Source organism: Gopherus evgoodei, chromosome 7, assembly GCF_007399415.2.
Source record: "Gopherus evgoodei ecotype Sinaloan lineage chromosome 7, rGopEvg1_v1.p, whole genome shotgun sequence".
Taxonomy (NCBI): Eukaryota; Metazoa; Chordata; order Testudines; family Testudinidae; genus Gopherus; species Gopherus evgoodei.
The window spans coordinates 125210583-125224465 of NC_044328.1; the positions used below are offsets into that span (position 1 = coordinate 125210583).

Sequence of the window (13883 nt, forward strand, 5' to 3'; positions counted from 1 at the left end):
AGACCATTCCGTTTCGGTTTCTTTTTGTGCCAGTCCAGCCTAAGCAGTAATCTAGCAATGTTTGTTGACACAGCATTAATTTGATAAATGGTTTGTGATTTGTCTAAATATTTGAACAGTGCCACTGTAGTTACGGGTGTGTCAGCATTTTCATTGAGAGGCCTGTTTTATGATAGGCTTACAACTCCCCATCTTAAAGGCCGTATCCAACCACCACTGATGTTCAATGGGAGTTGGATTGGGCCCTACATTTTCTTTAGGTTTAACTTTGATTTCCCAGATGGTCAGAGCACAGAACAGGGAAGTGAGGATTCCTGGGATCTGTGGGCTTGTGCAAAGAGCTTTCCGTGCCTCGCTTTCCTCATCCACAAGCTAACTGGGTTGAGGCGGGATGTTCTAGGTTAGGGGTGGCCTACCCATGTGTCCGGAGCCACATGTGGCTCTTCAGAAGTTAATATGCGGCTCCTTGTATAGGCACCGACTCCCGGGCTGGAGCTACAGGTGCCAACTTTCCAATGTGCCAGGGCAGTGCTCACTGCTCAACTCCTGGCTCTGCCCCAGGCCCTGCCCCAGCCTCCACTCCTTCCTCCTGGCCCCTCCCCCTCCCCTAAGCCTGCCATGCTCCCCCCCCCCCGAGCCTCCTGCATGCCACAAAACAGCTGATCGGAAGGTGTGTGGGAAGGGGAAGGCGCTGATCGGTGGGGCTGCTGGTGGGCGGGAGTGAGGGGGAGGGAGAAACTGATGGGGGACTGCTGATGTGTTACTGCGGCTCTTTGGCAATGTACATTGATAAATTCTGGCTCCTTCTCAGGCTCAGATTGGCCACCCCTGTTCTAGGTGAATTTGCTGGCCAGAGCTAGCCAGGAAGTCAGATTAAACAGTCAAAAATAATCTGAGAAAAGGGAATGGTCACATTGCTTCTGCAACCTCATGAGGCTATTTATGAAGATTCCTGAGTTATTGTCTGCAAAGTATTTGTGTAAACTATTAGTATTTCTGTCATTAAACTCTCAATCCAAGTATGATCATTTTTATTATACACCTACAGTCTTTATTCCTGCATAATTATTACCTAACGGCCCTAGGCATAGATTGTGCTAGGCACTGCTCAGACAGCGAACAAACAGTGATTTTAGTAGGTTTTTGCTTTAGGAAAGTGCTCTGATTGTGCCTGAAATGTGATATAAAACTAACCAGCCATTTTTAAAGAGCAAAAAAAATTGCATCATAGTGATTTTGAAGGTACCAGCATTCCCTGCTGTCTGAAATATGCATTCCCTGAAAACAGGCCCCATCTGTTAAGATGAAACCCCTTGCTGATTCCTTTATAAATGCCCAAAAACAGGGACCATCACTTTCTGAGAAGAATTTTGTGCCAAATCCATGAGTTTCAAGAAGCTGTTGCGATGTCAGAGGAATAGTTGTACGTGTTGCAGTGGCTCTGAAAAATCCATGGATCTCAGACGAAGTTGATGGAGGGTGTTTGATTCATTTTTGGCCCCAAAGCAATTAAGCACCTGCGGGAAACCGATTGATTTCCCATAAATAGGGATTGACTGCTGAGCCAGAATCACATTTAACACTATTGCCAATAAAGTGGAATTTTTTTAAACATTCAGATACTTTAAGCACTCCCAAATAAGAAATGCATTGATCAGGCTATTAGCTTGCAATCTTTCAAACACTTACGAATGTGAATTGTTTTACATGAGTAACTGGGGGCTTGTCTACACTTATCAGGAGTTGGACATGTGGCGATCGATGCATCAGCATCAATTTAGCGGGTCTAGTGAAGACCTGCTAAATCACCACCGATCGCTCTCTGGTCAACTCCTGTCCTCCACCTGAACAAGACATGCAAGGGGAGTCAATGGGAGAGCGTCTCAGGTTGACATCGCGTAGCATGGACCCCGCGGTACGTAGCTGAAGTTGTGTAACTTAGATCGAGCTCCTCCTGTAGTGTAGACAAGGCCTGGGACTACTTGATTGCGTAAAGCTACTCACGTACATAAGTGTTTTCAGGTTCAGGGCCCTATTTCATCCCACTCTTCTTAGATGTTGGAGCCTAGGTGATCTGCATCCGTTATTCAGCCCCCCCACCCCCGCCCCGGCGGTACTCCAAGGCAACAGGATGCGCAGCACACAAACTAGTAGCCTTCACTTTTGTTTCCTTTCCCATGCCCCCCACTGTAGGCTCTGGAGTGTTGTTTTTAGTGTAAAAATAGGATGTAGCAAATAGCCACATTCATAGATTTGAAGTCCAGAAGGGATCATTATGATCCCTTTGTCTCACCCCTTGCATAGCACGGGCTGTAGAATTTGACCCAGTAGTTTCTGCAGGGGAGCATTTATTGGGCCCAGTAACTTGTGGCTGGATTAGACAGAGCACGTCTTTCAGAAAGACATCCCGTCTCCAGTGAACAGCACCAATTGTGGGAGGAATTTATCACTTCCCTGGGCGAGTTATGTCAGTGGTTAATTACCCTCCATGTGAAAAAGCACAGTAGAGTCCTGGTCCCCGAGTAGGGCTTCTAGGGGCTATGGCAATGCAAAACTCACTAGGGGTGAAATCCTGGCCCCCTTGACGTTTCACCGTGGAATTCAGTGTATTTGACTCTGTTTCTCAGGCCGTGTCCACACTAGAGAGGGTTTGCCATGCCCCTGTAGCTCTACCAGCAAACCCTCCTGAGAGAGACACAGCTTAGACCAGCAAAAGATGTACTTTTGCCAGGATCGCTTAGACCAGTTCCCTGGACAAAATAAACTGCTCCCACAAAAGGCTTTTTTTGCCAGTATAACTGCATCTGCTCTAGGGCTTTTGCTGGCACAGCTGTGTGGGTTATGGGGAGTGATTTTGTTTTTCTCACACAGACCTGACTTCGCTATGCCAACAAAACCTTTACATGGAAATAGGCTAGGGGAAGTAAAGGGATGTGGAAAAAGTGTTCTGGAGGGTGGAGAAACCCCACTTGTTTTTATTGCTCTACTTTTCTTATGTTTTCCTTACCTTTATTCTGGCAGTTTCTACGGTTCAGGAGATTTTTCTTTCTTTATATTCCTGATCATCTGTCTCTTTGTGCTGATGCATTGTGGCTCTCAGCCTGTAGCCAGAAAATCAGATAAGTAGCTTTTTTTGAAAAGTCCTCGCTACGAGTGTTGCTTTACAGTTCAGGATCAGTAAACAGGGGGTATTTTTTGGCTGGTGCAGCTATTATCGTTTCTCTATAAATCACTCTTCTGGCCTCTGCAATCTGTCTGGTCTTCACCTTTTAAGGATGCAGAAATTTTGAACCTGCTGCTTCACCCTAATCTCATGCAGAGCAGTATAACGCCCTGTGACTCGCTCTTATTATTCCTGAAGTCAGAAAGGCACGTACGCGTGTGCCTAAAGCGTAAGCTAAGCCTGTCGTGGTTTCCTGAATTGGGACCTGTGTGTTTCACCCTTGATTTCAGTGAGGGCAGGATGAGACGCCGGGGATTTTAAGCACTCTAGCGTTTAAAAATGTTTTCCCAAGTTTTTCAGCCAGTGTGATGAACAGTAAGTTAATGCTTCTTTTGTAACATGTTCCTTTCCTTGTGAATGTAGCTATTGAGAAAAGACAGACAAATGAACATGGGCTGAAAACCGAGGGGGAAATTTGTTTGCTGTCCTCTAAAACGTCAATATTCTGTAATGGAAAAGAGTCGTTCTGTGATGCTCTCTTTTGTGTACAGCACTGCAAGTTTGGCATGTGTGTCCCCAAGGAGCGAGAGGTGCCAGTAACCGATGGAGCATGGGGATCGTGGAGTCCCTTTGGAAGCTGTTCAAGAACCTGTGGTGGTGGCATAAAAACCGCGGTTCGAGAATGCAACAGGCCTGAGTGAGTACAATAGCACTGACAAACCTGCTGCTGTTCTTGATAAACAAATGGCTTGAGTGGTGACATTGACACTGGATTGAGGGCCCAAACTGAGCAAATACTGACTGGGCCACCCAGATCTAAATATTTGAAAAGAGATGGTGAGCTGCTCAAAAGCATTGGCCTGACTCTGCTCCAAATGTCCTGGAACTCTGAGTTTTAAGATACCAACCAAATGTCCATCTAGGACTACTGTATGAATCAAGTTCCTTCCACAAACAATTCATTTAGCCTCTTTATGCTTTTACACATGAGCTGGCACAGACTAGACAAGCTCTATGGAAATCTGTACCCTGTTTTTTGTTTCTTTTGGTTTTTTTTAAAAGGCATTTAAAGATATTTATCATAAACATGTCAAGCAAACTCTTGTGCCCTTTGAAATCATAGGGAATGTGGCCATTGACTTCAATAGGATCAATACGTGACCTGTAGGATGTTAGCAGCCGGTTTGAAAACAATCCGTTTAATGCAGTGACTGGGTGGGTTTTTGCCTTACTGCCTGCACTCTGTCACTGTGAGTGTGGAGGAGAGGAAGGGATCATTTCGGGCTCTGATTTGGAGTGGGCAGAGGTGGCTGAGGGCAGGAGAGAGTGTTCTGCTGAGTTGGCCAAAAACACGAATTTAAAAAGTAATTTAAAGTAAGAGTCGAGTGAGCACTTGAAGGCAGGAATCATTCCACTTTCTTGCAGGTAGAGTCAGAAAGGTTATTGCCAAGGAAATTGGCATTAGCAGTGGGTCTGTGTCAGTTTCTGAATTACTCTGCAAAACCTGCTATCAGCTCTTTGAAGTCTGTGGTAGATGAGTGTTAATTGAGGAAGGGAGGTTTAGACCAGGGACACTGACATTAGAGTGATACATGGAGATCGCTCCGTTTGCGTGAGCAAATGTCACTGTAAAGGAAAGGCTGAGGGCAAGGGAATTGGACGTTGACAAGTTCGTTAAAATAATGCTGAGCATAATGCCAGAAACACAAGCATCAGAGCGTTCTCACTCCAGACGGCCTCCACCAGTTTTGCAACAACCGAGCAATGCAGAAACTGGATGGCTCTTCACAGATAAAATATAATTCCACGTGTGCAAAGGATTGCACAAAGTAGTCATCCAGCCAAACATTGGTGAAATACATTCCTGGTGGTATGGAGCAGTAGGCAGCTGGATGGATAGATTCTCTGGTAAGAACCCTCCTGGACCTCAAGCCTCGCCCCATCCATTCTACCTCCTTCTGGAATTCAGAAGTGAAATTGTGTGTATTTGTATTTCCTAAGAAACATTGTAGGGTGGCATTTTCAAAAGCACCTAAGTGAGTTAGGTGACAACGCCCATTGAAAATCTGGGTGCTTAACAACCTAATGCATTTTTGAAAACCCCACCCAGAGTGCAGTCACTTGTGCTTATTTTCCTTGATTTCTGTCAAGAGCATTATAACCGGCATTGTCCTCCCCTAGAACCCACCATGAAGTCTCCACAGAGTTGTTGTTGGTTTTTTTTGGTCTTCGACTGGCCCAAATGTGTTTTACGGTGACTTGTTTTGCCATTTAAATGTGATGATATGATGTGGGCTGCAAGGACCTTCGTTCTCCTCATGAGATTTTTGTGATGTGCACGTGAGTGATACAAGTGAATAAAGTTAGAAAGAAAGAACCGACCTTTGCATATCCTCTCTCCCCCGCTTTTCAAAACGTTCTTTTCTAAAATATCAACTAGCACTAGTCTAGCTGAAAAGCAGTTTTATTCCCAAATGTTTGGACTCTGTTATGACCCCTGATGAAAACAACAACAAACAACCCCAGTTTCTGAAGTCTGATCCAAATGACTTTTTATTTGCCCTGGTATATTAAAAAAAAAAGACTTCACCTTTTTAAGCAGCTCTTTTTTATATGAGCATGCAGGTTGACGCCTTGTGTGCCAATGAAACAGTCTATTAGACTGGCTGAGTGAAGATCCTCTCCAATCCAACGTTTAAAGTGGAAAAAGCCCACTAACTCTTAGCTGGGGTACAGCTACTGCCTCTGTCTATAATGTGTTTTGACACCTACATGGCTGAGCACTTTGTAGAACAGTAGGAAGCTGTAAGCCTACGACAGGCAAGCAGACTGTGTTTTGACATGCACTCAGAGGAATGTATTAGCTGACCAGACCCTTCACCTGGGAAATCCAGCAGGATGGTAAAGCTAAAGCCAACTGCTGCAGCATATCACGGACAGTATCTGGTCATTGTGTCAAAGAAAGGCATAGTTGTAGTGACAGCAGAAGAAAACATAGCTGTTAGATCATCAGCACAGGGAGCCCCGTTTGCAGGAAAGGCTGTTTGGATGTCTGTGTTATCCCTGTCTGTGGTTCTAGTCAGATCTGCATTTCTGGTTTGTCACAAGAGTAGCTACATTTGTTGAAAACTGGCTGAGTTGACACACAAGCATATCTACAAATAAATGTTTTGAACCGCTTAACTGCCGAGCTGCTGGCAATACGGTTAGCTGGTAATAGAGCTACAAGTTAAAATACTTTGGAGCCTTTCCCCATTGAAATGTGTTCAGCCTTTTTTTGGTAAAGGGGTGGTCAGATCTGTCAGAGCCGGGTTTTCAAAATGTGGCCTCTGTTGGTGTGCATGCCATCTCTTTCCACATTTCTGGGCAGTCTTACTTGAGTACAAAACTCCACTTCACACACCTGCGCAAACCCCATCATTTGCCTGCACAAGTGATTGGGTGCACAGAGTTTGGGGCATTGAACTGCATGTCGGTAAAGACCGAAGACCCGGCCCTCGTGGGTCAGGTTTTGATGCATGTAAAGTGGAAGTCTAGCCCTACAGTGAAATATTTGGTCAGGAAGATGGTATGCGGGCAACACTTGGCTTGAAACATGCAACAGTAAAATGATCAATCCCGTTAGAGCAAAACATTGTGGGTGTTTCTGTATATTACCTCTGTTTGTGTGCCCGTTTGCAAATGCAGTGACCTGGACGCATATAATAGAATTTGCATGCTCAGAACCCCTTTTGTGTATGCACCATCAAGTGTTGCACATGTAAATTATGTCACTTGTGCCCACAAAGGCGTTGCACATACATAAGTGGACTTGGTATAATAACTCGGGACAGTGGGGTTGTGTCCAGCTCTCCTGAAGCAGAACACAATCACTCTGATGCCTTTAGAGCTACATGTGAAAAATAATAAAGCTTTATATTTACATAGGGTGCATTATATAGTCCAAAACAAGTCAGCGTGGGAGCACAGATGAGAACCCAGGTCTGTCTCCTAGTTTGGTTTAATAGGCCACATACTGAAATGGAAGGATCTTTGAATCTCTAGCAGGGATTTAGCTGTGAGTGTGTGGAGCAAGGTTGGAAGGGAAATGTTGCTAGACTGGAGAAACAGTCCACAACAGAAGTTACCTGCTAGTACAGATGCTTCAGAAATGGTAGGGTTATGCATAGAATGAGCAGGTTTGTGTTCATGAATTACTTCATTTCCCATCATCTGCCACTTGTTGATGGCTGTCCATAAAAAGTATTCGACCGTGCTGGTTGAGAATGGCTAACATGCCAGTATTTCTTCATGACATTAAAAATGTCACATGTTATTGATGAAAATCAGTGCCTGAAAATATTTTATATGAAGCTGATTTCTTGGTCAGGGTCAGCCATCTCAGTTTTACCAGGCTCTGTTAAAGTTTTTGAAGTGTGTCTCAAAAATTATCAGAGTGGTTTGGGGCTAGTTTTGAAAAAAAAGATCAGTGTAAGTGTGTTTAAGCCTCAAATACTAGCAGAAGGGAAAATGAATAGCAAAGTATAAAGCTGACAGCCAGCTCATGGTGAGTTTTAGCATTCTTTGTTTTATGGTAGGTTCTTGTATGCAGTATATTATCTCTAATCTCAAATATCATGTCTGGAAAATGTAATTGCATAGAGGTCTAATTGTATGGGAGATGGGTGTTGAAGTGGTTAGTATTATATATGACAAGAATCCTGCATGTTCTTGTTTACTACCTTAATATGAAAAATACAGCTTCTGTTAATGATATATGTTATAATGGGAGCATTATGCTTTAAAGTATCATAGCTGCAATGTATTTCTCTCTTTGCATGATGGGTATGTGTTTACAACAACTAGAGCCCCGCTCTTATTTCCTGGTTTAAGATCAATGTGTCCAATCCTATATGGATCTAAATTGTGGTAACTCCATTGATGTCAATGGAGCCATGCAATTTACATAAGTAGAGGATCTGTCCCAGTTCTGAGTGCCTCTTATTTCTCTTTCCAAAGAATTATGCTCTAAGATGGTCAATATGGCCCTGTCTAGCTACCTGCTTTGAGGGCTGGGTTCTCACTTAGACTTTATGCCTGCATAAGCGAGTAAGGGACCTCTCCTGAGGCATCTACATGGGAGTACGTGTGACTACTCATCTGCCCACTTCCTACCCAAAGCAAAGATAAAGAACAGTTGGACCCATAATTAGCTGAGCCAGTGTGGGAGTGGGAAGTGAGAAAATGTCACTGGTGTTCGTAGCCAGCAGTAGATTACAACTCCTTGGAAACAGGACAGAGAAGACAGTTCCTCTGAAATGTGTTTCCGGGCTTGTCTAAGTGTACTGCTTTAGCTAAAGGGTTGATTTTAAATTGATTTACTTACCCAGTGCAAAAGGCTGGATGAACACTATATTACATTGATGTAAATTGCAGTTCTATTGATTTGAGCTTCAGGTGATTAAGAACAAGGTTAAACCAAACCAAAATAAGCCAACTTTAAGCATCACCCTTTGCAAAGAATTGTGCCGAAAGCCAGAATCTAGTTCTCTCTATCTAGAGAAGAATTAAGCGATCTACGTTACAACTACCTTCATTTCACTGAGGAGAGGCAATCACTGACAGGCAAAATGGTGCCTTTTTAGCTACCGATGCATTGTATTTCTTTTGTGGTAGTTGGTTGAGATGAAATGCCTGCCTGCCTAATCTATCTAAAAATACGCCATACATGTGTTAACAATGGTATGTAGAGATGAGTAGAACAACCCATAATCTCTTCTTCAGTGACCCAGGGTAGGGAATGGAGTGTCTGATATGTGATATGCTGATCAATATTGTCTCATTGTTCCCTTATACTTCCCTGTCAGCCTGTCTATAATGATGTGTTTATTGTCTCTTGTCTAATCCTTAGATTGGGGCAGGCATTGTCTTTCTTCTTCTGTGTATGTACAGCACCAAGCACAGTAGAGTCCTGGTCCATGCCCTGGACTCCTAGGCACTCCAGTAATACAAATAAATAATAATAATGGTCAGTTATTGACTCATCTTAAAAGGGAGCATGAAAGTGAGTAATAAGTAGTAGCGAGGCAGTGTTGACTGGGAGGCATTGGATTTGGAGGCAGGCAACCTGGTGTCCATGTCTGCTCTGCCAGTGACCTGCTAAGAAAGTGCATTTGCCTTTCCGTGCCTCAGTTTCCCTCTCTGTATAATAGATATTACTGGGACTGCTTCCACTGATGAAGTATTTTGAGATCTGCAGAAGAAAAAGACTATATGTGAGCTAAATATTATTGCTATAAATGCGGGAAGATGTATTTTTAGTGGTAGGCTGCATGTTGTCATGCTAGTCATTGAAGATCTTCTGACGTTTGCACAATTTATTTTTGTTTCACTTTCTTGTATTGTGGCTCATTAGGGAAATCTCAGAATGTATCTGAATTTGGAAAGTTTCCCTTGCAATTTGTTTTGTTCATAGGCATCCTGAATGGGAAGCAGATGCTACTGTCATTTTAGGGGGAGGGGTTTTTTGAGGCATAAATGGACACCAAGCTCCAGTCTACACTCAGTCTCCCATTTATAGTTTTACAAATCTTCCCCTGAGATTGTGTCACACTGCCCTCTGCAGGATAGAACGTTTCCGCCCCAGCCACTATTTATCGACTTGGAATGTTCTTGCCCTGTTATGGGCTGGTCTAAAAAGAGTGTAGTAAATGCAAAGAGGTGAGTTAATGGAGACTGGTGGCTGATATTTTCCATGCCCAAAAGTTCTCAGGAAAGTTAACTCGGCCCCTGTGTGCGCATGTTCTGTTCTGCATCACTTCTGGCTAATGGATACTATTTTTCATGAGTCACCTAAACTGGCTCCTCCCAGATTTCATTCAAAGTGTCGTATCTTTCCTTCAGTAACACCAGAAAATAAAGGAGAGCTGCAGCGACATTTGATTGTGTTATCAACCAAATAAACCCACATTGGAATGAGTGATCTGACAGTTCTACTCTTAAATCTAATTTTTCACCTTTTGGAGCTTTAAGATTAAATTGCAGCTGTAGACAGTGGCTAGAACAAACTGCAAGCGGATAAGCCACTGGGCCAACACGGCCCGTGCCCGGGGGCCCTGAAAAATAGGCATCCCTGCAGCTGACCTGCTCCGCCCACAGCACTCCTGGGAAGGTGCAGGATCCAGGCACGGGGGCTGCCCAGCTCCACCCACCCAGCGCTCCTGCCAGGGAGCAGGGGAAGTCCCTGAGCCCCGACTTTGCTCCCCAGTAGGAGTGTGGGAGGAGGCAGAGGGGGGACTGCAGGCAGAAGGGGTGGGGAGGGGCCCCCACTTGCTCTGGCCCAGGGCCCCACAAAAGCTTAATCTGCCAATGGGCTCTTTCCAGTGTCCCGTTATTTTGTTGTTGTTTATTTATATGATCGTGGTGCCTAGGAGTCCCACTCATACACCAAGACCCAATTTTGCTAGGTGCTGTGCAAACACAGAACAAGAAGAACCCTGTCCCAAAGAGCTTCCAGTTTTAAATGTAAGACAGGTGACAACAAGTGGGTAGAACAGACAGACGGGGAGCACAAGGAGATGACCAGAAATACTGGTCAGCATTGTTCTGGTTAAAAGATTGTAATTGGTTAAAACCGGATTGGTAACTGGCTAAAAGATAGGAAACCATGGGTAGGAATAAATGGTCAGTTTTCAGACTGGAGAGAGGTAAATGGTGGTTTCCCCCAGGGTCTGTACCGGGGTCATTGCTGTTCAACATATTCATAAATGATCTTGAAAAATGGGTAAACAGTGAGGTGGCAAAATTTGCAAATGATACAAAACTACTCAAGACAGTTAAGTCCAAAGCAGACTGTGAAGAGTTACAAAAGGACCTTACCAAACTGGATGACTGAACAACAAAATGGCAGGTGAAATTCAATGTTAATAAATGCAAAGTAGTGCAAACTGAAAAACACAATCCCAACTGTACATATAAAATGATGGGGTCTATATTAGCTGTGACCACACAAGAAAGAGATCTTGGATTCATTGTGGATAGTTCTCTGAAAACATCCACTCAATGTGCAGCAGCAGTCAAAAAAGCCAACAGAATGTTGGTTCTCATTAGGAACGGGATAGATAATAAGTCAGAAAATATTATATTGCCTTTATATAAGTCCCTGCTATGCCCACATCTTGAATACTGCATGCAGATCTGGTTGCCCCATCTCAAAAAAGATGTATTGGAGTAGGAAAAGGTACAGAAAAGGACAACAAAAATGATGAGGGGTATGGAACAGCTTCTGTATGAAGAGAGATTAATTAAGGGACTTTTCAGCTTGGAAAAGAGATGATGGGTGGGGGGTGGGAGATATGATAGAGGTTTATAAAATCACTGGTGTGGAGAATGTAAATAAGGAAGCATTATTTTCTCTTCATAACACAAGAACTAGGGGTCACTAAATGAAGTTAATAGGCAGCAGGTTTAAAACAAACAAAAGGAAGTATTTCTTCACACAGCGCACAGTCAACCTGTGGAACTCCTTGCCAGAGGATGTTGTGAAGGTCAAGACTATAACAGGGTTCAAAAAAGAACTAGATAAGTTCCTGGAAGATAGATTCATCAATTATCAGAGGGTAGCTGTGTTAGTCTGGATCTGTAAAAGCAGCAAAGGGTCCTGTGGCACCTCATAGACTAACAGACGTATTGGAGCATGAGCTTTAATGGATGCATCCGACGAAATGGATATTCACCCACAAAAGCTCATGCTCCAATACATCTGTTAGTCTATAAGGTGCCACAGGACTCTTTGCTGCTTTTACAGTTCCATCAGTGGCTATTAGCCAGGATAGGCAGGGATGGTGTCCCTAGCCTCTGTTTGCCAAAAGCTGGGAATGGGCGACGGGATGGATCACTTGATGATTCCTTGTTCTGTTCATTTCCTCTGGGACATCTGGCACTGGTCACTGTTGGAAGACAGGACACTGGGCTAGATGGACCTTAGATCTGACCCAGTATGGCTGTTCTTAAGGCCTATCCATTGTCGAGTTTTCTGTAGGCATCACAGCAAAAGAGTTTTAAGAGGGATTTGAGGAAGAATACTGCAAGAAGGCAGCATAAAAGAAAACATGAAGGTGCTTGCTTGAAAATTTAACAAGCAGGTGATCGGGGCCAGTTCTAGGAGTGGGCAAGCAGGATGATTGCCATGGGGGCCAACTTCTAGAGGGCACTGTATAGTTGTGCCACTCAGCCTTTTTTTCCCTCTGGGGAGGGGATGCTAAAAACATTTTCTGTCCTGACCAGCCATTATCCTGCCGATGATGAAGGGTAGGAGTTGTAAAAGTGTTTTTGTTTGTTTGTTTGTTTTTAAACTGGATGATTGCATGCTCTATAAGGCATGTCACATCCTTTCTCATGCTCAGTCCTCAAAAGTGGCCAGATAGAATTTTACCAGAGTTTCGGGAAATATTATCCTTTGAGCTGACAATAAGCACCATAAACTTCATCCCAAAGGGGACTTCCTAGGTCTGAAAATGAGTTCCTGTCCTGAAAATGCTTTCTGATCAGTCCCTCTAATGTCACAGCAGGAATGCTCATTCTCTCATTACTACTGGCAGGTCTCCTTTGGTTCATGTAGAAGAGACTAGTGGTTTTGGGGTGGCAGGTTATGAGTAGAGCTGGTCAAAAGCTGTTTGCTGGAATGATTTCCTGATGGGAAGTGCCCTTTCTGTGGGAAAAATTTCAGTTTTGCGGGGAAATTTTTTTTCCCCCCCCCATCAGTAAAGTCAAAATGACAGCTGCCCACCTGGAAGGCTCTTGTCAATTTCACTTTCTGCCATTGAAATTGACAAGAGGTGCCTAGACTTTCACCCATGTGAAGAAGCTGTTACTTGGCTATGCAAGGTAAACGTTGTTGGTGTTTTAGTTCCTCAGAATCAACTAGGGCTCCTAGGCTCTCCAGGAAGGCAAACAATAATTGTCACAGCAAGGTGCTGTGGGCCATCAATGCTTATAAAGTCTTATGGTGATAAGGTCTGTGTATGTCTCTCTAGGGATTGTCCCATCTTTATCTGTAGATTCTCCCAACATAAAATTTAAAATGACTGCGGCAGAGGGGGAATTCATTCCTCCTGGGACACTTTCTTTCTGCCCACTCTCCCTGTGCTCCTCAGAAGAGGGTGGAGTCTGCCATGCTAATGAGGTGATTCCCTTAAAGATATGCACACACTGATTCATTAGCTAGTCTGCTTGCGGTAGCATGCTAAAAATAACAGTATGGCCGTGACTGCGTGGGTGGTGGCTCGGGCTAGCTGCCCAAGTACAATCTCTCCTGAGCCCCTGAACTGCCACCCATGAAGTCTTCTGCCAAGTGCCCTCCCAACTGCTGTATAGAAACAAACTGACCCTGGGCTTTGCTTGCTTGTTTTTTGGGGTCTGAGGATTGTTAAGCATCCTGCCCTGACTCCCTCGCCTATGGATTTTTTGTGTGCCTCCAATGCCTCCACCATTCCCAGGTTTCATTTGTAACCAGAAGCAGATGAATGGAAATCTCACCAGAGAGCATCGTTTCACTAGATTTTCAGTCCAAAGTAGTTCTGAAGTTGTTTGAGGTTTTCCCTTTGCAGCTCCATATTCAGGCCTGCATTCCAACCCACTTTGAGCTGTGTCCTGTTTTGTATCCAGATCTATCTGCCTTTCAGGTATCCCACTAGCCTGTTGAGGAAGTGGCAAATTATCAGGGCTTTGTTGTGATGAGCTG

General features: G+C 44.0%; 1 protein-coding gene across 2 annotated transcripts in view; it reads left to right on the forward strand.

Annotated features, from left to right (window-relative positions):
* The window catches only part of ADAMTS9 (ADAM metallopeptidase with thrombospondin type 1 motif 9), a 143954-nt gene that overhangs the window by 42160 nt on the left and 87911 nt on the right, over nucleotides 1–13883 (forward strand). For both annotated transcript variants that reach the window (XM_030569560.1, XM_030569561.1), the window contains exon 12: nucleotides 3715–3860. In XM_030569560.1, the coding sequence (XP_030425420.1) occupies nucleotides 3715–3860 (146 nt within the window). The remainder of the gene's footprint in view (nucleotides 1–3714; nucleotides 3861–13883) is intronic.